Below are 14,739 nucleotides of genomic sequence, written 5' to 3'. Positions count from 1 at the left end.
GTTGTGTCTCTTCCTACTGGGGGCAATGATCTCAAAAGGATTCGCTTCTGGTATGTATAATATGTCCCATGTTTTGAAAATATATGTAGTACCTTAGAGACCTTCATATATATATATATATATATATATATATATATATATATAGTTGTTGAAAAAAAATTAATTATCATGTAGTAATAAAGACTTACAATACTTGGCATTTAAATTTGAAGCCGAGACATGTTTGATAAGTCGCGAGCCCAGAGGTGGTGGGCTGAGAATTACGACATGATCAGGGAGCTTCTTAATATACAGTCTTTAAATCAACGTGTTTTCATCACTCATGCAAGGTCTGATGATAATGAGGTAATCTACAACTTTTACACACATATGATGTTGTTAAGAGTTAAGACTCTATTTCATCGACCTTGTTATTTTTCATGATACTTCAATTCATGTTTATCACTATATCGTGAGAAGAGGTTGACATAAATAAGAGCTCTCTATTGGATTCTCGAGATTCATTCATGTACATTACTATTGCCTTTGAACAGAACTCGGGGGAATCTGAACAAGATATCCCAATGGCTTTAATGCTGAACATGGATTCGACTCCGGGGAATTTCCATGCACCTGCTGGGAATATGGGGTATTTCCATGAGGGGATATCAAGGGCTAACAACCCTACTGACAATGACATGGATGCTGAATGGGTTGAGCAGGATGATCATGGAGTGTCAATCACTGTGAAGAGGTCAGCTAATGGGACCAAGCAAATTCGCCGTATCAAATTCAGGTAATATAAAATGCATATCAAAAACATGTTCCTTATTGTTTTTTCCTTCACAATTAGATGGTCGTAGGAGCATGTTCTTTGGTGAAATTAGGAAATGGTAAAATCCTAGATTGCATGTAACATGTTGCCAAATTTCATTTAAAAATTTATTTAGAAGATTAGTGGGTTTTGATTTGACTCTTTGTTAACTTTGTCTGCAGCCGGGAAATTTTTGATGCAGCTGCAGCCAAGGATTGGTGGCTGCGCAACAGGGTTCGAGTCATGCTCAGTATATGTGAATCCTTGTTACTGTGAAGAAAAGTGGATGTTCTAAACTTCTGGAATTTTCAACTTTTCTTTCCTAGACATTGTTATCTTCTTCTTGTTGTTGTTCCCTCCAGTATATGGAGTGTAGTCTTGGTGATGGTCTCTTAATATGTTATAGTTGGTACTGTTTCGTAAGTTTAAGTTTGTGGTTCTCTATTTACTCCAATTACTGTGGGGTATATTGCTGTTGATTTATCTTTGGTTGAACATTTGGTAAGTTTGGTTATTTAAGACCAACTTGCTCTTTTATAATATATATTTTCCTTGTGTGGTTTATCAGCGCAAGCTTGTGAAAACCCTATATGTTGATGCTTATGTATATGCCGAGTGCTAAGAGTATTCTTGGCTGGTTATAATACCAAGAAGAGGATACGAAATACGATTTAATAAGAGTTCAATGATAAAACAGTAGTTTTAACATGAACACCTATGCTATGCTTGAAATTGTAGCATTAATGTTCATAACATAATGAACATGTTTATCTTTTTCTCCTAATTAATAAATGTGGAGCTAACTAAATAATGACACAAATTATAATCGTCTTAGATAAAGAAATTCTAGGTTTGTATGTTTGCTTTAGATCTTAGATACTAGGAAAGTTCAATTACAATAATTAGAACCAATTAACAGGATAACTAACATGTCATCTGTCTTGTTTTTATTAAAAAAACTTGAGAAATTTTTTTTTGGATGTTGTATTCAATTTCTTGTAACCTAAAAAAAAAAAAAAAAAAAGAGTGCAATAATCTTTTCATAGTGCAGGAGGTGTGATTAGGCCGTTACAATTACAATTAAAATGAATTGGAGAATTGTCATAACGTGAAATGTGAATATTGAGTTTCTATGGTGTAATAACGACAGATAACAACTCGCAATGTTAAATAAATTTGGAATGAGTTAGCTATCACATAGTAAAAACCACTGTTATTAAAACCACTATTAATTTATTTATATTTGAAATTATATCACAGGATTTTATGTCATATAAAAGGATCCATTTTTTTTTATTGTCATAAACAATGCAAATGAAGTGTAATATTTATGAGAATGAATCTTCCCATGTGTAATTCAACATGAGGTTATGTGAGATAATTTTAATTATTTATAAACAAATTAACAATGACAAAAGATGAGAGATAAGAAAATATTAAAATAGAGAGTGACAAAAAGATAATTGTTGATTTATTTATAAATAACTAAAATTATCTCATATAACATAATCATATTAAATAACATATTGAATGATCCATTCCTGATATTTATACTAACTTATATAATTGGCAAAATTTAATTTTAAATTGTAATTTGAGTTAAAAAAAATAAATTTAAATTAATTTAAACTTGATTTTGCCTGTTGAAAAAAACAAGACAACAAAATTTTACCCAAACAGAATATACGATCAACAGCACTAATAATTCAACAAAGATTCATAAATTCAATGTATATCCAAAGAGCATAATATAGAACAAAATCATTCAAAAAGTATATTTAACCAATAAAATGAGGTGAAATGAGTTGAGGAGAGAGATGGCTATTATGCGTAGTATAAAAAATATAAAATAAAAATAAAAATTAGTATACTAGGCCGGCCTGGAAGGCTCTAAGGTCGGGTTTTTGAATTGGAACCTAAGACCTTTTTTTTTAAATGAGCTTTTATATAAGTTCAAGCCTGATTCCAACAATCAATTTTAGATATGAAAGCTCAGACCTTCACGAGACGGGTCAAAGGCTCTGAAAGGCTCCTGATTTATTTACCATCCCTACAAGTCATACTTACTCAATTAGAAATTTCTCCATTCACTGATCCCGAAGTTTATTAATAAGGAAAATAAGTCATATATGCTTGTTATGATGTAAATTGATTTTAATCACCTTTTAAGTGTTGGAAATTGACAATCACACGAATCAAGAATGGAAAAGAAAATAGAGAGAGAGAGAGAGAGAGAAAGAGAATAGACACAGCGATTTACCCTGGTTCACCCAATATAGGCTACGTCCAGCTTGTCTGTACTACATTCATCTCACCGCCACTCGTTACAAGTCACTCGGTTTACAAGAAAAATATAAATAGGATTAGAAAATCCTAACAGCAGCTATTCATGGGCCCAGTTGTCTTTCTGCTGACCCCGACAACTAGGGTCCTCATCAGCATGCGAAGTATGAGCCATACCCAACATTAAGCCTCCAAAATATAAAACTAACACATCTGCAATGATCAGGATCGTTACAGTTACAGTAGCCATTTACTAAATCCCACGTCTGTGAATTGTAAAAACAAGCCAAATATGTTTATTACATGTGAATTGATTCAATGTGTGGGTCAAAACTTACATGACAAAGGATAGTGTAATCTTAGAATCGTTATAGTTATGGCCGCCATTCGATAGGTCCAACATTTTTAATAAAGAAAAATAAGTCAAATATGTTCTCCGTGGTGTAAAAAAATAACCTTTTGTGCGGGTCAAAACTTACCCAACAAGAATTTTCTAGTTCGTTGAAGCCCTCATTTATTGGTTAGGAAAACAAATTAAATTTGTTTATTATGGTGTAAGTTGATTCTCATCACCAAAATATGAAAAACAAAAATTACATGACAAAGAATTTTTCTATGTTAGGACTTCAATAGTTGAGGTCATCATTCACAAAGCCCAATCACCAATAATGAAAACAAGTCAAACATATTTGTTATAGGGTCAATTGATTCTGAACAGGCGGGCTGAAACTTATTTGACAACATATTTTGCTAGCTCAGGACCGTTGTAGTTGTGATTGTCATTCACTGGGTAAGATATTATAACAATCAATTAGGATTATTATCAATGTTATTACTAATTAATTTTACCATTAAATCGATTACATTGATTCAACGGTTATCATTAAATGTGAGAAATCATAATCATACAAAGATGAAAATAAATATAATTGTTGGATCCATATAATCGATCTAACGGTGAAATTGATTGGTAGTAACAATGATAGTAACCCTAATTGATTGTTACAATATCATTTCCAATTTTTTTAGGGTAAATTGATTCCAACTCCCGCAATTAAACAAGTAAGAATAAAGTATTTCTTCAGTCACCGGATATAAGTGATTCCAAAATTACGTCGTTTTGAATTAATGAAGGGTGTTTTCGTAAGTTAGGAAAATTAATGAAAGGTGTTTCAGTAAATTTCATTTGATAAAAAAATAAATAAAATTACAGAAATACTTTTATTAATTCAAAACGACATAATTTTGAGATAACTGAAAATAAGTTATTTAGAAGAATCGAAGAAATACTTTACTTTTTTTTTGGTAAAGGAAATACTTTGCTAACTAAAAATTTGAACATGCATGTTTTCGTGCGAGTCAAAACTTACCCGATAAAGAATGTTATCATTTCAGGACCATTATAATTATGGCCACCGGCCCACCGTTAATTGGATACTGTGTTTATGGTGTAAATTGATTTTAACTATCGCAATCAAATCTTGAGATATCAAAAATAAAAAACAAATATACATAAAAATTTCTCTACCCTAGAAATGTTATAGTTACAATTGTCATTAAATATGTCTAAACATTTATTAATCGGATAAATAAGTCAAATGTTTTTATTATGGTATAAATTGATTTTCACGATGGCAGTTTAATTTTTGAAGTATCCAAAATTTAAAATAAACGTATCGAAAATTATAGGACAAAAATTTCTCTACCCTAAGATCGTTATAATTATGGATGTCATTTAACGAATCCAACATTTGTTAATCAGATAAATAACCCAAATATTTTTATTATGGTATAAATTGATCAAATTTTTAATGTATCTAATATATATATATATATATATATATATATATATATATATACATTTAATGCTAGCTTACCATAAAAAGTAAATTCAAAATTTCGATGACATGGTATTTTTTAATTAAAAATTGGGGTTTATAAATTCTTTGTTGCTGCATCAACCCAAAATTTGTAGAATCGGGTCGATACGCACAGCGCCCGCGATAATAAAAAAGGGAAAAAAAATTGTGGTCTTCATATTTTATTGTCTCAGCTGCAAAATAATTTTTGGAGTATTAACATAAAATTTATAAACCCCTTAAAAGTTTATAACTAAAGCCAAAAGTTAAATAATTTTTTTAATAAAAAAAGTTAAATAACTTAAATCAAGTGTTAAGAGAAACGGTTGATAATATTGGCAATTTCTTTCATTAAAATTATATTAGATACTCAGGAAAATTCTTATCTGTCCATCCATGCATGGAATCAGGAAGAATATCATGTGATTGCAAGAATTTCTGATCTGTATCACAATTAACATCCAAGGATGACATCATAACAAGCAGCAAAACACAAGCTGAATGAGAAGTTTCTATTTCCAAATTCAATTCTGTCAAAAAGTGCATTCACCAATCCTAACCATCGATAGTCATATGGTGTAAATTGATTTTAACTATCGTAATCAAATCTTGAGATATCAAAAATAAAAAACAAATATACATAAAAATTTCTCTACGCCTTGAAATGTTATAGTTACAATTGTCATTAAATATTTCTTAACATTTATTAATCGGATAAATGAGTCAAATGTTTTTATTATGGTATAAATTGATTTTCACGATGGCAGTTTAATTTTTGAAGTATCAAAAATTTAAAATAAACGTATCGGAAATTATCGGACAAAAATTTCTCTACCCTAAGATCGTTATAATTATGGATGTCAATTAACGAATCCAACATTTCTTAATCAGATAAATAACCCAAATATTTTTATTATGGTATAAATTGATTCTAATGACTGCAATCAAATTTTTAAAGTATCTAAAATTTAAATATTTATATATATATATATATACATATATATATATTTAATGCTAGCTTACCATAAAAAGTAAATTCAAAATTTCGATGCCATGTTATTTTTTTATTAAAAATTGGGCTTATAAATTTTTTGTTGCTGCATCAACACAAAATTTGTAGAACTCGTTAGCTATAGCATTGCACGGGTCGATACGCACAGCGCTCGAGATAATAAAAAAGAGAAAAAAAAAATTGTGGCCCTCATATTTTATTGTCTCAGCTGCAAAATAATTTTTGGAGCAGTAACATAAAATTTATAAACCCCTTAAAAGTTTATAACTAAAGCCAAAAGTTAAACAAAGTGGCAAATTAGTAGAAATACTATAACAACCATGCTCCTCTTCTATTCCCTGTTTGGAAGTCTCTTGTACACTCTTTTAAGTGTCCACGTTAGCATCAAGAAACACCCAAGGAATCCGGGCACATAAATGATGATGAAATATGATATAGCCAAGCTAGGGGATATCACCTGCGCAGAATAGCTATAGGCGATGGCAAGCAAAACCAGTGGGATGGTCACTATAGCAGCCAACCTCACACTTGGAACCATAACAAAGATTGTCATAATAGATAGTAAAAATATATACGTATTAAGAATGGATATGGCAAAGAAATCACGATTAGACATGACCGATTTCCCAGCGTTTCGTCCGGTAGCAGTAGCTGTGGAATTGAGGGAAGTAGAGTTCAAATTATTATCCCCAGCGTTTGCCTGATAAACTCCACCAGGTGGGCTCAGTGTCAATTGATAAGTTGCGGTTGCAACAAGAGTAGCCACTACCAGTAAAGCATTGCGTTGGTCATCTGTTATATTCATTGAGCGAAGTATATAAATGATTATTTTATCCATAATTGTGAGTTTTGACTTTAGCTTATCTGCAAAGGAGGGAGCGTTAGTAACTGATGAACCGCGTCTTGCTCCACCACTCACTAATATACTTTCCATCTCTGCATTATTGGCTGCTGCTATGTCTAATGCTGTTGAGTTTTCCAAATTCTTGGCGTTCAAATTCCGCATAGTCTTTACCAACAATTGAAGCGGCTGTGCTACCAAGGAATCGAATTAATGAACAATGTCATTGTTAGAGATTAAGTTTAACTATAAAACCTCTTAGTCTTAGACATTAATGTTCCTATCAGAAAATTAACAACAACAAAATTGTTAGTTCATTTAGCCATCTAAAATATCAGGTGGCCCCTTGGGAGAAGCCCATGGAGGAGGATATCACTATTAATAGACCAAGTTAGTTCAACTATAACAAGTGAACGTGACATGTCTCAATCCAAAATCTTACAATATCAGATTAATGACTCCTCCCACTTATATAGTCTTTACTTAATTAGCTCCTTATAAACATTGAATATCCCAACATAAAATCTTCACTATAATCGGGGTACCTGGCAGTTTTTCCATGGGTTGTTATGAATCAAAAGTAAGTTCAAAATATAGACAGAAGGATATACCTGTGAGTCATTCTTGAGTGCTGAAATGTGCAAAATGGTGTTGCCTTCTTCATCCTTCCAGTTCAGTATTCTTTGTTCTAACTTCATGGCACCCCTTCTTGGACTTTTCTTGAGCCAGCCAACCAATACTTGAAGAGCCTCGTACTTTTCATGTTTCACTGCAATATGCAAGGCGGTCTCGCTTTTCACAGTCACATCTTCAATGGAATCTGGGCAAGCAGATAGGAAGTTCGATAAAAGGTCAACATCTCCAATTCGACTTGCAAAATGGAGAGGCGTTATGCCTTCTCTTCCTTTGACACGGACAAGGTCTCTATTAATTTCCACAAAGCGAATCACCATTCTCTTGTGGATGGGGTTGTACTCTTGCTGATTTAGTTTTTCTAAATCAAGGTGGATGGGACTGGATCCTTCCTTATTTGGCTTCACGGCAAACGAAGGTTTCAATCTCATAATCTCAGAAGCAAATGAGAGATGCCCATAAGATGCAGCAACATGCAAAGGAGTTTCAACAAATGGTATCACCTCAATGTCCTCCAAAACGCTTGGATTCTCCTGAATTAGCGTGTAGAGACCGTCTATATCTCCCAGTTGAGCAATCGATGGGTTCATGTTTAAAGCTATTATTCTTCGGAATGAAGCATGAAAAATGTGTACAACCCTGCAGCTATTGCCAATAAATAAGTATGTACGCACTAGTTTCACGTTTTCTTATATATATTTTAAGTCTTTAACACACACTAGAAATTTTGGCAAATCAATGCAGATCCTGGTTTTTTTTTTTTAATGGTAGGATCCGCATACACATCCTAATATAAATATGTTTGCATTTCTTATCTGCTGTTATTGTAAAAGTGGCAAAATTTGGGTTTAACTTTTCTGTTTTCGATAAAGAAAATTTTTCTCTGCCACGCTATAAGTGGTTCCATTGCAAAGAAAAGGAAGAGAAATGTGTAAGCTATATCTTTCAACCCGTAATTAATCGTTGGGTCCATGTTTAAAGCCATTATTCTTCGGAATAAAGCTGCATAAGTGTAACATCTCATTCTAGAACCGATTTGTTAACATGATATATAGCATTAAGCGCAGTTACAATTACAACAATTGAATTTAAGTACGGGAAAACTTTTTTCCTTTTCATTAATAAATGTTTCTATTTAAAATCAATTCCGTAATTAAAACAATTCAAAAAAAACTGTAATCATAACTTAAAATATCCAAAATACTTAAGGTTCCTTTAACCATGCCATACATCGCTCCCCTAAAATGCAAAGTAGTCCCCTTAAATTCACAAGTCTTAAAAACTCATTTTTATTGAAATTCAACACTAAACACTTTATTTTTTATTTACTTAAGGAATTCTATATTTTCTCTATGGTCCTAATTTACCAGTATTTTATATATCTCTTCATTAGCTACACATGGGTTTAAACCGCGCTCAATTTAAAGCATCGTAGCTCAAGTTATGAATTTTTGAAAAAAATAGTATTGAATTTCACAGGGTCCTGCGCTGATAGCGCCAAACCCGAGATGATAGCGCCACTGACTTTTTCACATCTTACGGCGCCGTCAGTGCCAACTTTGGCGCTAATAGTGCCAACCCATTGTTTGGTGGTGCCAACAGCACCCATTGGGCGCTAACAGCGTCACAGATCTGAAGATTTTACCCTACTTTAGTATTTTACTCCTAACTTGAGTTATACTTATCCGATTGACGCAATCTTGGTCTCGTTGGAAAGATAAGGAAAAGATATATAACTTCCAAAGAATCCAAATCTATCATATAGGATATGAAAAATGGACAAAAAGACATGATACCCTTATATTTACATTAATTCTCAACCTAAATGTCTTCTTTCACCTAATTGGCACTGTATAACTATTACAAGACATAACATTCATCAAATTAGGCATCCATTCCTTTCCATTACATATACAACAAGTACAATATTACACAATATCTAAACGTCTTTAATACATAACCATAAGACTTAGCTACAAAACACTATGATCAAATCATTGGCTCCCATCAACAACATAAGACACCAACGGAGGTGAGCATAGGCTAAGTCCACCAAAATAAAGCACGATGTACATATATCAAATGGCTTTCAAATGTAAATCTTATACATAGGAACTATTAAATGGCATGCATAACCAAAATAATGCAACGTCCTCATGTATCAATCTAGTCCAAGTATGGTCATTTGCCACTAGAGGCTCCTACAGCATCTGTACCTGAAAGGGGGTCCGCACAACACTTCGTGAGATATACGAATATACCTTAGTAAACTAAGGGTCCTTGGAGCATTTCTCCACCTCATAGTTTACTCACAATATAATAGCAATAACAGTAAATAATGCAGTAAATACATATACATGTAGTGTGTCAAACATCTCTAGGAGACATCCCTCGAGCTCTCATATTGTCATAAGGATACTCAGATGCAAATAGTCCTACTGGCCAATTAAACTATCAAGTATGAATTATGTATCATCATGCAACATACAAAACATAGGGAAACACCATCCTATGCCTCATCCAGTGCATACACACACGTATAACAAAGTATTAAACTACTTTATTGCATTTATATACATTATCAACAACCACTACCCGTTCAGGGCTTGGTGTAACAATTAAGGGATCAATTCCCAAGATCCAAATGCTTACCTCAATTTGCTTCAAGTCCAACCTTTGTTCACCTGCCACCAATGTACACAATCAAGCTATACAATTATTACCAACAATCTCACAAACAAACACATACACAAAGGTGCAATGCAATCAATCAATTGCATCCAAGAATATATCAATATTCATCAACCAACAACCACATTAACACAATTATTAAGGCATGAACTTACCAATTCAAATGAGCTAGTCAAGCTCCATGGCTTCCTCCAATGGTTGATCACTCACAATTGGTCCACTTGGCTCAATCCTAACACCAAAATGAACACAAATCAAACATACTACCAACCAATGGCTCAACATGCAAGAAATCACAATTTCAACAATATATTTTCTCAAAATAGTGAACATAACTTAAATGACAATCTAAACTCATTTCTACAGTTTATTTATCATTTCTAGAAACTTTTACAAAGGAATTTAGCACCAATCTAAATCAAACTCATAAAACTCACAAAATCACTATTCATCATCTTCAACCTCATGCAATCTCCATGGAAACAAGGTTTGAGAAGTGAAAACTTACCCCAAAAGATCACACAACCAAGGAATGGTGGTATCCTAAGCTCCCATGGAAGAAAATGTCATTAAACTCCTTTAATCACCAAATGGGTCAAATTCTTGGGAAGGAGATATCTCTTTCCACAAAGCTTCCCACTCAAAACTAAGCTTGGATTCACAAAGAGGGGAAGATTTTAGGCAAGATTGGCTTTGGAATGGTTTGGTTTGGACGAGAAATGGGAAAGTTAGGTTTTTACTCACAAATGTCTCTCCCTCTCTCTCAAGCACTGCACCCACGTGGAAGAAGAAGGAAATGAATGAGTTTTCTGTTGTTTTGCCACTTAACATAGGTTAGTTATTTCAATTTGGTAAAAGCTTATCTATCTATTTAACTTCGTTCACTTCCAAACTTTACCCTATGGTCTGAAATATTTTTCTAGGAACATTTCTAATTTTACTTTTATATTTTGGGTACTTTTGCCTATACATATTTTTACTCCATAATTTTCACTGACTGCACTTTTTACCTCACAAGTGATCCTAATTCATTTAAGGGGAATCATTTTCTCCTGTTGTTGGAGAAAATGATCCATTCCTACACACACAATCATAAATGGGTCCCATTTTAAATTTTTTTTCTCACCTTAAATTTTTCTCTCACCTATTATTTTGCATCTACCGCATGAGAGTAGTTTTCTCCTATAAAAGGAGAAAACTAAACCCCTTCATTTAATTAAGTCTTTTTCTTATTTCAACCCACTAATACACGCTTAATTACTTAGTTACATGTAATTTACTAAATAATCAGGTGAAGAATATAATAGCAAGCTACTATTCTTCGAAATGAAGTAGGAGAAGTGTGTAACAATTAAGTTGCCTATGTATATTATTGGTATCTTTACGTAATACTTTTTTTTAATACAGTATTATTTTATATCTTATCTTATTATCTAATTTTGTAGTGTAAAAAGAAAAAGTGAATTCTTCATAACTGAATCATTAATTCTATTTTGGTAACATTGGTAAAATTTAGAATATTTTTTTCTATACCGATCCTAGTTACCTAGAGGTGAGTCGGCTCTTCGGTATCCTCACAAGTTTTAATTCTTTAAATCGGTTATGAGATTAATCCCGAGTCGGAGTTTGTCATAGTTAAAGCTCTTTGCCCGATTTTTCCACAAACTTCAACCTTGATAATAATTTATTTTTATTCTATTTATTATTTCATCAAAAGTGAAAAAGCAAAAAATAAATAGAACAAATTTTTTCACATTAGGCAAAATGGTTAAAAAAAACACAATTATGGCATGTACCAAATCTATAGAAGGGGAAAAACAGCAAAGTCCAAGTTATGGGCTTACAGTGTAGAAAAACTTTGAAAATGACTAATTGGAAAACGAAAGACAATCTCTAGTACTACGTACCCTTCTCTAAACCACAACTTAAATTCCATTTTCTTACCTAACAATAACACATCAAGTGCAGTGTTGTCGGGAATGAATAATTTCATGTTAAAATTTTATATGATCTCATCATGTGAAATCTTAGTGTTTATCTCTTTCTTCATTAATTATAATTGTATCCTACCTATTTAATACATGTGAAGAGAGAAATAGACACAAAATTTTCACATGATCAAGTTATGTAAAATTTTAAGATAAGATGATTCACACAAAATTGCTTACTTAGTTGAGTTGCTACAATTACAGCTTCTTTTATAATTATCTGATGTTCGTTCGAGTTAGTAACTACACATTTAGACACAAATAATTTATCAATTCTATCTAAATTTTGCAATGGAATGCAAAATTCTTTTCAGATTAAATTGTGATTGAGTATTTCTTCCCTATTTTTTATTGCAAAATGAGATTGTGACGGAGTTTTAACTATTAAGTGACTGATTTTTCAACCACAACTTATTTTTCATCTTATTGTACTGTGTACGTATTCTCTGAAGACCATTCGCTAGAAATGTGCATGTAGCAATAAGTCGCGTTGATGTAGCTACATCGATGTATTTATTGTACTGGCTCACCTACTTTCATTTGTAATTTAACTAAAGCGGAAATTGCTCTAAAATCCAAGAAACTAGGTGGAAACATCTTCTTTGATTTTCATAAAATAACTATAATATTTTGTACCATTCAAACTGATCCCATTTTTATTTTTATTTTTTGTTTTTTTTTTGTTTGTGAATTACGTAAGTCTCGCAAAAAGTCGTGTAATGTAGATGATATGTATTGAACTGTCTCACCTGCTCTCATTTATAAGGCGAATGAACTGGTAGTTGCTCTGCATTTTTTCTTAATTACATATCCAAACAGAAGCATAACCCTTAGGTATATACAATTCATTAACCGATTCAAACATCAATTTTTTGCACTGGCTCACCTACTCTCATTTATAAGGTAAGTGAACCGGTAATTGCCGTGTAGAATCAAAGAAACTGGGCGAAAATATCCTAGTTAATTTTCATAAAATGACTATAATATTTTGTCCCTTTCAAACTGATCCTCTTCTTTCTTTTTTGTTTTTGTTTTTTCAATTACTTAAGTCTGGCAAAAATTCGTGTGATGAAGATACATGGATATGTTTATATATTAATGGTAGCTCAATTGGTGCAAGCTAGAGAGCACAACAGGTGGGGGAGAGAGCAGGTTTTTGATTCTCTTTCAATACTATATTTTGAAAAGATTAAAGCTTTAATCCTAGACTCATTATTTCCCCTGGAATATACATGTGGTTTATCTAAAAAAAAAGATACATGGATATGTATTTTATTTTTTTTATTTTTTTTGAGATTATACATAGATATGTATTGAATTGGCTCACCTGTTCTCATTTATGAGGTAGATGTGTTAGAGAATTATAAAATTATTAATATGATATTTACCTAATAACTTAAAACTTTTGGTTTAAAAGGATTCTTACAAAACAAAAGGGCAATTGCTCTGCATTTTTTTTCATACTTTACACGGATAGCCAAATCAGAAGCATAACCCATGGACACATTGAATTCATCAACCGATTCAAACTTCAATTTCTTCTTCATATATGCAAACACTTTAATTGCCTTTGTTTTCTGGAATGTACCGTTCCCTAAATCAATAAGATGTAATTCGCAATGTTTTCAATACGTATTAATGCCATAACATTATCTTTTTTATTTTCTTTTAATATTCATAATAGTCAAAGAAAACTTTCTCAACATGCAAATCATCCAAGTTGTCTGAAATCAAATTATCCTTTCCATATGGACACCCAAAATATACTTTCCTTTTATTTAGTTATCATTTCTCTTATTTTTGGAACATTCTTATATATTTCCCACAATTAATGAACCGACAATCTAGTTGGAGGAAAATCAGAGGCATACGTATTAATAAGCAAGCAAAGACTTAAGATGATAGTCAAACTTTGAATTCTTCCTACCATATTTTAACGTAAATACCTTTGATTGAGTCAAGGAACAAGGACGAGGTAGTTTATCAGCAGTCTTCCCACTAGATCTTGTGCAAGAAAATTATTTATTGTACACATGAAAGCAGTTCTAATTAAAAAAAATAAAATTCATTGACATCATTTTTCAATAGCACCCCGAATGATCTTTAACTCATGAATTGAAGGTTATCAATTAAAGGTTATATTATAAGTACGCGCATCATTCAAACTCTCTGAATTATGTGGACCAGTATCAAGGCATGTCAAAAACATGTACATCTTATTTATAAGCATATATAACGGAAGGTTATATAAGTCATGTGGGCCAAGGGAGCCTATGACAAAACATCATCACCAATGAACTAAGCTACACCTATCATAGCAAGTGGATCATACATCATGTCTCAACCTAATCCCTTATGGCCATTGGATTGGGTTCATGAGTCCTCCCACTTATATGGTCTTCACTTAACCCATTACTAATCAATGTAAGACTTCATCACATTTTAATATCCAACAAACTCCCTCTCAAGTGTGAAATCCCACATTAGTATACCTCCCCTCAATGGAAGCCTCTTTGAGTGCTTTAAGCCAAGTATTCAACCTGCCTCTAGCTCAACCTGGCTCTTATACCACTATCAAGCGGGCAATAGGGAGCCCATGGCAGCGGACCATTGTGGCTCTGCGGAAGCGTAAAGACAGT

At 32.5% G+C, this 14,739-nt stretch overlaps 2 protein-coding genes across 2 annotated transcripts; one reads left to right on the top strand and one right to left on the bottom strand.

Annotated features, from left to right (window-relative positions):
- Window positions 1-3: 3 nt before the first annotated feature.
- LOC133297657 (protein BREVIS RADIX-like) lies at window positions 4-1,069 on the top strand (the record flags this gene model as incomplete). Its single annotated transcript, XM_061496826.1, has 4 exons — window positions 4-50; window positions 213-345; window positions 534-775; window positions 976-1,069. Coding segments are annotated over 4 exons (516 nt in total), but the record flags the coding sequence as incomplete, so codon positions are not given.
- Window positions 1,070-6,278: 5,209 nt separating this feature from the next.
- On the bottom strand, window positions 6,279-8,011 carry LOC133297656 (ankyrin repeat-containing protein BDA1-like). The gene is made up of 2 exons (XM_061496825.1): window positions 7,400-8,011; window positions 6,279-6,977 (listed from the first exon to the last, which is right to left on the bottom strand). Exons 1-2 carry the CDS (start codon window positions 8,009-8,011, stop codon window positions 6,279-6,281), a joined length of 1,311 nt encoding a protein of 436 aa, XP_061352809.1.
- Between the last annotated feature and the right edge of the window lie 6,728 nt (window positions 8,012-14,739).

This window comes from Gastrolobium bilobum, unplaced genomic scaffold, assembly GCF_033153095.1.
Source record: "Gastrolobium bilobum isolate Gb01-03AN ecotype WA unplaced genomic scaffold, APGP_CSIRO_Gbil_v1 utg16022, whole genome shotgun sequence".
NCBI classification, from domain to species: Eukaryota; Viridiplantae; Streptophyta; class Magnoliopsida; order Fabales; family Fabaceae; genus Gastrolobium; species Gastrolobium bilobum.
Note: the sequence above shows the minus strand (reverse complement) of the source record. Positions and strands in the feature narration are given on the sequence as shown.

What these genes read in the sequence shown, in the direction of transcription:
- LOC133297656 (XM_061496825.1), bottom strand. Translation starts at nt 8,011, where the DNA reads ATGAACCCATCGATTGCTCAACTGGGAGATATAGACGGTCTCTACACG. An exon ending in CACTCAAGAATGACTCACAG is followed by an intron (nt 6,978 to 7,399) that starts GTATATCCTTCT and finishes TTGGTAGCACAG; the next exon opens with CCGCTTCAATTGTTGGTAAA.